The following is a 12124-nucleotide window of genomic DNA, read 5'->3' on the forward strand; positions in this document are numbered from 1 at the left end:
AATCCCCACCAGCAGCTTACAAAACACAAGCTATTCAGGCCAGGCAGCAGTGACTACATCATCCCACTTGTTCTCCAAAGAGAGTTCCAGAAGTCAAGTGGCTCCTGAAAACCATGCTCGAGAAGGTAGAAGGATCTTTCCAAACTTCCTGTGAGGTTTGCCGAGTCCAAGAAGCAACCTCAGAAACAGACAACGTGCATCAAAATAGCAGCTGGCTGGCCACAGATGGTAGCGCGCAGACCTACCATCACCGCTGACTGACTTTCAACCCCCAGTTGGCAGGCATCTGCCCCCCTGCACAGACTTCTGGAGGGTCACTCCTTCACCCAAACCAGGCCGAGGGGCTCTTGAGGTTGCCCCCATAACACCAGTTGTGTTGGATGCCTTTCCCGGATTGGAAGCTGCAGCTGGAATCCACTTGGAGGTGCCAAGTTCAGCTGGGGCAAAATCCATCATGGTCCACTAAGTAGAAGGTCCTGGAAGCGCCTTCCAACTCTGCTGGGCAGCAAGGCCACCTTCTGGAGTCCTGGATGAGGCCCAGTGGCTCTCCTACGAAGCACTTCAGAAAGACCCACATTTTGCTCATGGGGCTGGATGCCTGTCAGGCTGGTAGCACCCAAAGATGACTGTTGGGTCAGTCAGCTCCTTGGCATTGCAGGGGGTTGGGATTACGACGACGATGTTCTGGGAGAACATCTGACTTATGAAATGGACCAATCAGAGATGCAGATGAGGAAGAGGAAGCGGCACAGTCCTCTCCCCTGAGGTGCCTGACACGTGCCTGCCTGGAGAAAAGATTCCAAGATGGGTCTTAAGGGCCCTTCAGAAAAAAAGCTGGGCAGGAAACAAGATCGATCACCAGGCAGGATGGCAAGCCTTTCCCTCTGGCCACAGGCTGGGACTCATTTCCCCGGGCCTTGGGGAACTCTTTCTGACCTTTGGGGAAGGGGTGCTATGTTGAGTCCACTGTAGAACAAAAGGAAACAAAACGGTTCCTTGTGGGACAGAAATGCTCTCTCAGAGGAAAGAGCCCCCAAAATGGAGCGGCCCGGCTCTGCGTTCTCAAGGTCGTGGCTCTGAGAGGGGAGGAGGGGCAGCCTAACACCACTATATATATATATATACATATATATATATATATATAATGTTTCCAACTCCTCAGCTACTGTAAAGTGTCCGACAGTGAGGTAATGGTCCATGTTGATCAAGTTTGCGAGCTTGTCTTCACCCAAGACAGCTCGTGTGTCTCCTGGAAAAAGGAGCCTCAGGGAGAGCATCCAGGCCCAGCTGTCCTAGCATCACCCCAGAGACACCACCGGGAGGCTCCTTCCCGGCCCTGGAGTGTGCGATTTCACAGGCGGGCTGCGGCCCCCGAACAACGTCCACCACCTGTTGCATAGCATCTGTCAGGCTTGTCTTCGGGCTGAGAGCATGCGCCGAGGCTGGGGAGGCAGACCCCAAGTCTGCCTTGGCAGACCTCAGTCAGCTGCCAACTGGGAAGCCACCGGCGCCTAAGAAGACACCGACTGCCTTGCTGGCTGTCAGGGTTCGCCAGCATGCAGAGGCCCTCACGGTGTGCATTACGGCTGCCCCGTATCCCCGAAGGGCTGCATTCCGGGAACCAAAATGTGCAAATTACTAAGGGGAAGGTTGAAAATGAAACCCGGGTCTTTGTGAGATGGAGCAGTCAGGCTTCGGGTCAGTCAGTAGCCACTGAGGTACGCGAGTCTTTTCTGCAGTTGCTGCTGTCGGCATCGGAGCTGCCTTTTCTCCGATGCCATCCTCTTCTCGGCCCCCACCAGGGCCTGCAGGTACTCCAAGGCCTTGCTCAGGATCACAACTTTGGGGGCCTTGGAGCAGCTAGCCAGCGTGGGAACCTGGTCCCGCAGGGCCAAGAACCTGGAGCGGAGGTCGTTCCGGCGTTTGCGCTCCAGAAAGTTGTGATTCTTCCTCTTGGTCACGTCCTCCGTGTCGGAGCTGACAGGTTTGGGGTGGCAGGTCGGAGGAGCCTCGCTTTCTAGTGGCGGGGGACTCACAATCTCTTCGTCCGCTTCTTCCTTTTCCTGGGGCTCTTCTTTCTCCACAGCCTCCTCCTCCTCCTCCTCCTCTTCCTCCTCCTCTTCCTCCGGCGGGGCCCTCTCTGGGGCCGGGGTCTGGGAGGAGGAGTTTTCCGGGGGAAAGCGGGCGGCGTAGTTGTGCTGCTGCTGGTGGATGGAGATGTGGAAGTGTTTCATGCAGGGGTCTAACGGGTCGGCACGCACCGTGATGGTGACTGGCTTGCGAACACCCAGGGACTGTCTCTTCTCCACGGTCACCACGTCAATTTCTTCCCCCTCTGGCCAAGAAGAGAGAGCAAGAAAAGAAGCACATCCCATGAGAAACACAAACTCAGCACTCGATGTGGGGTGGGGAGCGGGGGGAGGGGGGACTTGGGAAAGGAGGTGACATTTTCCCAATCTGACATAAATAAATCGAAGCCAGGAGCCGGACAGCGGATGCATTTGTAACGGGGCTATAGCCAGGGTGAAGGAAAGGAAGGGAAATAAGCAAGAAGGAAAATATTCTCCAATTTCCTTTTGTACAGCCAGGCTTAGATAAGAACAAAAGGCAGACCCAAGCCAGCAGCCCCCGTCTGAACAGGCTCTCCCCTCCCCCACCAAAGGGATGGAGAGAAAGAGCTATTGGCCTGGGACAAAGTTTAGCTATAAAGATCTTCTCCAGTCGGGCTCTTTCATGCCCCATCAGAATTGTAAATGAGGGGTCTGTGGGCAGAGCTGCCCTTTGTTCCTGCCCAGCACAGCCTGCACTTGGGGAATTGTTACTTTTCACAAGTTATAAATCCTATTATTCCCCCACCTCTCTATTCTGCCACTCCTTTCAGCTAGAGATTCAGAGAAGGGAAGGCTACAACCCATCCTTCCTGACCCCCAGAGGAGAGGGAGACCCTTTCCCGTAGGAGCATTTTGCTCCCGGGTTCAATAGGTTTCTAAAGTCATCCATCATTTATAGGTCGCTTGCCCCACCCCCTTCCCTGGACTAGCCGAGGGTGGGATCTGGATTTTCTGGTAGGCAAAACGCAGCAACTTCACAAAGGTACCAGCGAGAGCGTTTCCAAGCTACCTGTGCTGAGCGCAGGAACTGAGCAGCCGGGATAGGTTCTGGGCAAAGGCCAAAACCCCAGAGGCCTAAAGCTACCTGGATGTGCCCACACCATTCCCTGGCTTGGAAGGTCTCTCAGGTTACCTCAACCAGGAGAGAGGCATGGGGGGGGGGGGGGAAATCTTCCTGTTTCACACAATTTGCAGCATCCTCCCTCCCCCAGATAAAGGCAACCTTTATGCATTTCAGTCTGACAACAGAGGAGCTCAGTTCTTTGGTCTCCTTTGCATATCAGGATGCTTGAGCGCCTTTGTCAGGAAGCCTTCCATTGTGTGGACAATCGCATTATTTCTCCATTAATAAAACCTGACCATTCAGCCCTCCTGGCCCCAAAGCTTGCGATTGGCCGGCTATGCAGTGTTTGGAATGCAGTTTCACCCAGCCCCTAGCCTCTATTGGCTGAACCTTGCCGTCAGTCACTCTCCCCACCCCCCTCATTGTTTGCAATCTGTTGCATTTTGTTCTGGGCCATGTGGCCTGTGAGTGAACCAGGAGCTTGCAAACAGGTTCGGGTTAAAGGGCAGGTCAGAAAATGAACAGTGGTTTCCTCACATCCCAAAACTTTAATATTTGTGTTAGAGCTCACGATTGGGAAGTCTTTGCTGAAGAAAGAAATAACAGAAGACACTATTCTCCTTTTCAGAGTGATGGCTAACTGGCTAACTCTCCTCAGACAAGGAACTGCCCTCTCTGATTGACAACCAAGTCCAACCCCCCGCGTGCAAAGGGAGAAACTGAGACACACACCAGACAAACTGACACACATCCTTTTCAGGATATTCTGGGTCTCAAATGAAGCTCTCTATACTGCTAAAACAATGTTCTTTCCTCTCTACCACTTCTTGAGTCTTGGCAGAAATACACCTGTATGGGTTTCTTGATATTAAAAGTTCCCATTCCAGCCATTAAACACAAGTTAATGATGTAAAAGAAGCAGGTAGATTAAAAAACAACAACAAAAAACCCTTAACAGAATGAACCAGCAAAGAAAAAGTGATTTTAAATTTTTCTTATTATCCTTACTTCCCCCTCAAGTACATGACCACATGCATAACCCATCCCAAGTTTCTGCTCACACTGTCCTATAAATTAAGAATTCTTAAGAGCTACAGTGAATGTCCTCTGTATTGCTTTACTTGATGCGAGCCTCAGTCTGTTTCTTATAAAAGAACTCTCTGCAGTGCCTCGGAGTAGAATAGTCCAAGAGGTGAGGCTAAGAACTGGAAGTCTGCTCTCAGTGAGCTTCCCCTGGGTTCAGGGACGGACAGGGGAGCCTGAGCTTTGTAGAACTGGCACGAGCACCTAGCCCAGAAGTATAGGCGCCCCTGAATATTTGTTGACTACAAGGAAGAAGCTAAGGCTCTCTGATCAATTGGGAGGGAGCTTAAGGGTCACCTTCGTACCTTAGGTCCAAGCAACAAGGTATGGTGTAACCCTCCTCAGATAAGCTTCCATGAAGACCCTTTAGACACCCAGATAGAAGCGTCTGGGGCAGGGAGGGCTTGGGAAAGGCGGTCGATGACTAGCTAAGAGGAAGCTGGGGTTTATTTCTGGTGAGCTGCTACTTCCAAGCCTCAATATGTCCATCTGTGAGTGGGAACGCTGGTTCATTCCTCCACTCCCTGTCTGAGTGTGGATGCACAAGTGGGAAAAGATGGGAGGTGCCAAGGAAGGACTTACTGGCACATCAGGTAAAGCGGGCAGGAGACCAGGTTTTAAAAGAACAGCTTTGGTTTGTGCACAGAAAGACTCCTCGGCTTCTTCGCTTCCCAGGGGAGAGTGAGTTTCCCAGGGAAAGAGGGACGGATGAAGCAAGCCTGGGGTGACCTTCCAGGGACCCCTTCGGCCTCCCCAGGAGGAAATCCCCTGCACTCAGGTCCCAGCTCAGCCCTCTCTCTCCGGGCAGGCGGGCGAGCGCCAAGCCTCTCCCAGTCTCCCTAGTCCCCTGGGGCTCCAGTCCTCATCAAAGGGACGCTGGCTCCCACGCCACTTCTCCGAATTGTTTACTAACACACCCACGTGCCAGACAGACACCGCTGGGGGCTACACCGGCAGCTCCGGCCCGAGGAGGGGGGAGGTGATGAGAGGCTGCCGAAGACCCAGCGCTTGACCTCCGCCGGTGGCAAGGCTCCGGCCACCCACGGGGCGATCCTTACCCGAGTCGCTGGGGCTCTCGGACCCCGAGCACGCCTGGGTCTTGGGCTCGCCCAGAGCGCACGGGGCGGCGGGCGCCGGGGCGCCGGCTTCGAGGCTGGGCGCGCAGTCCGCGGCGGCGGGCGCTTTGGGTGGGTTCCCCCGAGGCGCGCCGGCGGCGAAGCGGTCGCTCACGGCTCGCTCCAGCCGTTCCCGAGCCGAGAAGCCGCTCCACATGCAGTCGCGGCGGATGATGGAGGCGTAGTTCCTGCCCCAGGCTTTGCAGTGGCCCCGGGGTTCCGCCTCGTCCCCGGCACCCCCTCCGGGCCACGGCTCCGGGGGACCGATTCCAGGGGCCGGGTCTCCGGCGCCGGCACCCGAGCCCCAGGGCGGCGACGTGGGGGGCGACGGCACCAGCTCGAATTTCTTCCAGATGTCCTCGCTGGGCGCCGTGGAGCGGTAGAAATCCTCCCCGCATTCATAGTCGTAGAAATAGTGCTGGTACGAGTCGAAGTCCATGTCCGTTCCCTGCGGGAGGGAGAGGGAACGGGCAAGCCTCGGGGGCGGGCTCGGGGAGGCAGGCGGCCCCGGGGTCCCCCGGCCCGGCCGGGCGCTGCGATCTCGACCCTCCCCGGCCGCCCGGCTCGGAGCCCGCGCCCTGCGCTCGCGTCTGTCTGCGGGAGCCCGACCCCGGGTCAGCGCGGCCCGGGAAGTGGCTCACCGAGCGCCGACTGGGCTGCGGGGAGCGAGTTCAAAGCAAACTTTGCCAGCGCCGCCCGGAGCGCAGCTCCCGGGGCCTGGCCGGGCCCGGCGGGGGCGCGCTGTGCCCAGAAGGCAGCCTGCCGTCCGTCCCCCGGGGACCCGCGCCCGTCCCCCGGCCGCCGGCAGCCTCACCTCGCTCTGGCCGCCCGCCACCTGGAGCGGTCCGGCTCCCCGCGGGCTCGGGGCAGCCCGGCCGCCCGCACACAGGCACATGCGCGCCGCCGAGCGCGCGCCCCGCACTCAGGAGCGCGCCCCGCCCGCGCGCGCGCCCCCCTTCGCTCGCGCACGGCGGCCCGGACGCTCCCGGGATCGGCGCGGGCGCGCGAGATGCAGGCGCATTGTTTCCCGGCCGCCTTATATCTCGTCCCGCGCCCGGGGGTCCGGGGCTGGGGGCGGGCCCTGCGGGACAAGCCCCGCCCCGCCCCGCCCCCTCCCGGCCGCCGACAGGTGGGGGCGACGGCGTCCCCGCCTCACCTCTCGGAGCTGCTCGCCTGCTCCGTTGCAGCCCTTCGGTTTCCCTCCGAATCAATTGCACGCCGGAGGACGCCGGGCAGGCGGCGAGCTGCTGCAGCCCGGCGGGTCCTGGCGGGGGCGCGACTCTTGAGCGAGGCCCCGACAGTCCCCCGCGGGCGCGACCGAAGCCGCGCCCCCAAGCCCGCTCTGGGCCGGGGCTCAGGGCGACTCCCCTGACCCGCCCCAAGAGTCTACTTCCCGGGGCTCGCCCGCCGAGTTCAGGTGCGTCGGCCCGGGTGCGGGAGCCGGGGGACGGGCGCACCTCCGCCGCGCCACCTGGCGGCGCCGAGCCCTGCGTGGAGGCCGGGCCAGGGCTCCCCTTCGGCACCGTTAGCTGGTTTCTGCAGCGTGGTGGGCCAATCCCGAGCGGCAGAGGAGGCCAGATTCAGGAACCCGAGCGTGGAACTTACCCACGACGAGCCCCGCAGTCTCATCTGTAAAAGCAAGGGACGGTGATATAAAAGCAATCACGGGATCGTTGCCGGGAATTAAGAGCAAGGAGCTAGGTCTGGAAGATGATGAGCTGCACAGGCAGCCCCTGGCGTGGATGTTTAGGTTAGGAGACCTTTTATTCTGGGGCCAGGTCGGGACGCACACTCCCCCCCCCCCCCCACACACACACAGTTTAGGTTTAAAAATATTTGTTTTGAGACTGGAGAGAGAGTATAGTGGGTAGGGCGCTTGCCTTGCATACATCCGACCGGGTTTTGATCCCCGGTGGTGTCCCACAGAGTCGCTCCCCTGAGCACCGGGAGGAGTAGTTTCTGAGCCAGGAGGAATCTGTGAACATCGCCGGATCTGGCCTCCACAACAAAAACAAAAACAAAACAAAGAAGTGAAAGAAAATAAGGGCCGGAGAGATAGGACAGCAGGTAAGGTGACCCAGGTTCATCGTGGGCATCCCAAACGTTTCCGGGTTCCTTGTGGGCACTCTAAATGGTTCCCGGGTTCGATAGTCAGCATCCCGTATGGTACCCCGGGCATTCAAGGAGTAATTCCTGAATGCAGAGCCAGGAGTAATACCTAAACATCCCTGGGGGTGACCCACAAACAAACCCAAAATTTTAAAAATAAAATGTTTTTTGGGGGGACCACATTTGGTAGTGCATAGGGCGTACTCCTGTCTTTATGCACGGGGATCACTCCTGATCAGGGCTCAGGGGGTCATATCTGGGTCTTATCCCTTAACTCTCTTTCCAGCTCTGGGACTGTGTGTGTGTGTCTTTCTGAGTCACAGCAGGTGCTCAGGGCGTACTCCTGACTGCATTGCTTAGAGATCTCTCCCGGAGGAAGCTTAGGGGACCATATGTAGTGCTAGGAATGAACCCCAGCCAATCCCTGTGCTGGGAAAGATCCTTACCCACTGAGCTATCTCTCTGGGACCTGTAAGAGCTCTTTTGGAAAAGAGGGAAAGAATAGGGACTTGGAGTTCAAAAAATTTAACTCTTTGAGCTTTGCAATGCTAGTTGTGGGGTCAAGCCACCTGAAACTCCTGCTTACTTATCCTACAAGAGGCACCGTTGCCTGCATCTGCAATTCTGGCCACATGACAGAGGCTGTAGTCTTTGCATTGTCTTCTGTGAAGATAACTTGTGTGGATGAGAAAAAGTTAAATTACACAGGCATTTTGTTTAGGTCAAAACAAAAGTAAACTGGGATGTCAGCATTACGTCTAGAATGTTCTTGGCATTCAAGGTCTGAATCCTGCCTTAGCCTCAATGCCTGCTGTTTTTTTTTTTTTCTCCCACCCCTGTGGTTTAGGAACAAACCATTCACTGTTGCCATCCCAGGAGAAGGAATTGTGATGTGCAAGCAGCTGGGTGTGGCTGGAGCATGGGACTCGACTGTGAGTTTAGATGGAACAGGAGAACATGACACCTTCAGTTTTTAGTATGTTGTGTCTGCAGTGCCTGTGGGACATCTTTAAAGGCAGAACTAGCGGTTTTGTTTCGGGCCACACCTGGCACTGTTCTGGGATTACTCCTAGTTCCTGGGTCAGGGATCCCACTGTGTTCAGGGACCATATGAAGTGCTAGAGATCGAACCTGGGACAACTGCCTACAAGGCAAAGACTCTTCCCGCCGAACTATCGCTCTGGTCCCTCAGCTCTTACTGACTTTGTACCCCTAGTACCTAGACACTTCTGATAGGTTTCTAGATTTAAACTTAACCAGCAAACCAGATCCTAATGATTTGGGTTTTTTATAGTGTTTGGGCCACACCCGGCTGTGCTTTGGGCTGTGTCTTGGCTCTGTGCTCAGGGATCACTCTCAGCGATGCTCAGAGGATCATATGGGATGTCAGGAATTGAACCTGGGTTGGCAGCATGTAAGACAAGTACTTCACCTGATGATGTACTACCATTCTGGCCCAAATATTTATTTATTTTTGCTTGTTTTTAGGACATACTTGGTAATGCTCAGGGGTTACTCCTGGCTATGCATTAAGGAATTACTCCTGTCAGTGCTGGGGACCATTTCGGATACTTGGGACCAAACCTGATTTGGCCACATGCAAGGCAGTTGCCCTCCCCACTGTACTATCTCTTCAGCCCCCCAGACACTAATGAGATAACCTATGTACACCACTTTGTGCCAGGGATGTGACACGTACTTAATGTGAGACCCTGGGTTCAGTCCTTGACACTGCAAAAAGAGAGAAAAAAAGAAAAAACAAAAGCAAAAGAAAGATCCCATGGGACCAGAGATACAGTACTAGAGTTAAGTATAGCCTTGCCTATGGCCAACCCCAATTAGATTTCTGGCATCACATAGTCATGCAAGCACTATCTGATCCTCCAGTACTGCTAAGTTTAGCTCAAGGCCCCCAAGCACTGCTGGGGTGCCCCAGATAATCTCTGACACGTAGGGCCTGAGTAACATTGCATCCTCTGCATCCTCTAGTCCTTGCATTAAATCACCAATTCCCATGAACCTCTGAGCACTGCTTGGGAGGCAAAAAAAAAAAAAAGAAAAGGAAGAACTAAGGTTAAGATTAAGTTGTCCATAGGGCCATAGGGCCAGAGATATGGTGCCACACATGGCTTCCCAAGTACTGTTAGGAGTCTCTCGTGAGCACAGAGCCAGGAATAGCCCCTAAGCACTTGCTTGAATAGTTCCTGCCCCCGCCCTCATATAGGTTAAGTTGTCTTCTCAGATTTAGGTTTCCCCTTCACAGTTTTGATTTTGGTTTTTGGGCCACACCCAGTGGTGCTCAGGGCTTACTTCCAGCATGGTGCTCAGGAGTCCCTCTTAGCAGTACTCTGGGGACCAGGTAGTTTTGGGGATCAAATATGGGCCTTCTGCATTAGGAGCAGTACTGCATCCTCAGTTGCCCCAAGGGCCCCTTTAGCACCTTTAGGAGAGACACCCCCCCCCAAAAAAAAGAAACAAACTCCGAACTCCAGTATGTAAAATCACTTAATCACTTAACTTCCCGTTAATCGTCGATTTGCTTGAGCGGGCGTCAGTAACGTCTCCACTTGTCCCTGTCGCGTGCCAGTGTAGCCCAATGGCATCTGTTCACTCTAGGAACATGAAGAGCTTCAAACCGATCGTTCATGATCTTGATGAAGAAGTCTGACCATCTGGTAGGTGGGCGGCCACGCGGTCTTTTGACATCCCGTGGAATCCAGTCGGCAACAGCTCTAGTCCAGCGGTTGTCTTTAAATCTCATTATGTGACCAGCCCATCTGATTTTTGACACCTTGGCAAATGAGACAGCGTCCCTGATTCTTGATCGTCGACGGATGTCAGAACTCCGGATTCTTTCTCTCATTTGAGTGAAACGCGATATTCCAAGCATAGCTCTTTCAGTTCTTCTTTGGGAGACCTGAATAGCGTTCTCATCCTGTTTGCGTAGGGCCCAGGTCTCTGAGGCGTATGTTAATGCAGGAAGAACAGTGGAATCAAAGAGATGTGCCCGGAGCCGGAGGTTCTTCGTCCTCTGTCCTCTTAGCTATTTCTTCGACGCTCTTGAAGGCGTTCCAAGCCGCTCTCTTCCTCCTGCGCAGCTCGGGTGCCAGGTCATTTGTCATGTTGACTTCTCGACCTAGGTACACATAGCTGTTGCATTCGGAGATGGTCGTTCTGTTGAGAGTGAAAGGGGAGTCAGGAACGAGGCTGTTTCTCATAAACATTGTCTTCGTAAGATTCAGCTGTAGTCCGACCTTTCCATATTCACGGTCAAAGTCGGCCAGCATTTGTGCCGCTTGGCTGATGTTTGGTGTTATTAGAACGATGTCATCAGCAAAGCAGAGGTGGTGTAGTTGCCGACCATCTATCTTCACTCCCATGCTTTCCCATTCCAGTCGTCGCATGATGTTCTCGAGGGTGGCACTGAAGAGTTTTGGTGAAATGGTATCACCCTGCCGAACCCCTCTCTTGATATGGATGATTACTTCTTTGTAGAATGGTGAGATCCTGGTAGTGAATCCGCAATACAGCTCACGGAGGATTCTGATGTATTGGGCTTGAATGCCCTGATTGGCTAGGGTTTCCATGACCGCTTCCGTCTCAACAGAATCAAAGGCCTTCTTTAAATCAATGAACGTTAGACAGAGCGGCATCTTGAACTCCCGAGAAACCTCAATGAGCTTGGTTACATGTAAAATATGTAATAAAACTGTCTCCCCAGCCCCACCTTTCACACTTCTGTTTAAAATTGTTTATTATCTGTTGCTCATCAGACAGCAAGCTCACGGAGGGCAGGAACAGATGTCTGCCTTGTTGACCACTGCAAAGGCAGAGGCAGGAACAGCACACCGCTTTGTAAGAGTGTTACCTATTTGACTAGATACAAACCTCTACTGTTATTGTTGTTTTTGCAAATAAAGGATTGAATGGTAGCCTCATACTTAAGCAAAGGAAATGCACTACTGCTAAGTGATCTTCCAGACCCAGCTCTACTGTTTTGGTGTTTTATTTTGCTTTTGAGCCATACCCAGCAGTAGTACTCAGAGGCTGCTCCTGACTGTTCCCCCAGGGTCTTTCTCTGCTGGGGAGAACTAATGGTGTTCACTCCCTACTCCCCAGGGGACAAGCCTGTGCTAGGGTCAGAACCTGGAGCTTCTGCATGCAAAGCATGTGCATATTTATCCCTTTGAGCTGGTTTCCCAGCCCCTACTTTACTCTGATACCAACCTCCCTGCAGTTACTGTCAACCCAATCTAAACTGAAAGTACTTAGGTACTAATATACTAAAGTATATTAGGTACTAATATCCCAAAGACGCTTGGCTGCCACAAGCCAGTTATAGAGGGCCCATGGTCCAGAGGGCAGGAGGCTTGCTGTGTATGTGGCCAACTCGGGTTCGATCCTGCCACCACTGCGCCTGACCCCCAGACATAACTTCATGGTAGGGTGTTTGCCTTGCACGCAGCCGGACCAGCGGATCTGAGTTCAATTTCTCCACCCCTCTTGGAGAGCCCGGCAAGCTACCAAGAGTATCTCGCCCGCACAGCAAAGCCTGGCAAGCTACTCATGACGTATTTATATGCCAAACACAGTAACAAGTCTCACAATGGAGATGCTACTGGTGCCTGTTTGAGCAAATCTAT

General features: G+C 54.2%; 1 protein-coding gene across 2 annotated transcripts; it reads right to left on the reverse strand.

The window, feature by feature from the left end:
* Positions 1 to 1612: 1612 nt before the first annotated feature.
* On the reverse strand, positions 1613 to 6384 carry MYCL (MYCL proto-oncogene, bHLH transcription factor). 2 transcript variants are annotated; one of them, XM_056123243.1, is made up of 3 exons: positions 6187 to 6384; positions 5316 to 5790; positions 1613 to 2335 (listed from the first exon to the last, which is right to left on the reverse strand). In XM_056123243.1, exons 1-3 carry the CDS (start codon positions 6265 to 6267, stop codon positions 1704 to 1706), a joined length of 1188 nt encoding a protein of 395 aa, XP_055979218.1. In that variant the 5' UTR covers positions 6268 to 6384; the 3' UTR covers positions 1613 to 1703. The 2 variants fall into 2 exon arrangements, with proteins under 2 accessions (XP_055979218.1, XP_055979217.1); XM_056123242.1 differs by having other exon boundaries at positions 5316 to 5820.
* Positions 6385 to 12124: the final 5740 nt, after the last annotated feature.

This window comes from Sorex fumeus, unplaced genomic scaffold (assembly GCF_029834395.1).
Source record: "Sorex fumeus unplaced genomic scaffold, SorFum_2.1 ptg000047l, whole genome shotgun sequence".
Taxonomy (NCBI): domain Eukaryota; kingdom Metazoa; phylum Chordata; class Mammalia; order Eulipotyphla; family Soricidae; genus Sorex; species Sorex fumeus.

What these genes read in the sequence shown, in the direction of transcription:
- MYCL (XM_056123242.1), bottom strand. Translation starts at nt 6,267, where the DNA reads ATGTGCCTGTGTGCGGGCGGCCGGGCTGCCCCGAGCCCGCGGGGAGCC. An exon ending in TGGCGGGCGGCCAGAGCGAG is followed by an intron (nt 5,821 to 6,186) that starts GTGAGGCTGCCG and finishes TCCCTCCCGCAG; the next exon opens with GGAACGGACATGGACTTCGA. An exon ending in CGAGAGCCCCAGCGACTCGG is followed by an intron (nt 2,336 to 5,315) that starts GTAAGGATCGCC and finishes CTTCTTGGCCAG; the next exon opens with AGGGGGAAGAAATTGACGTG.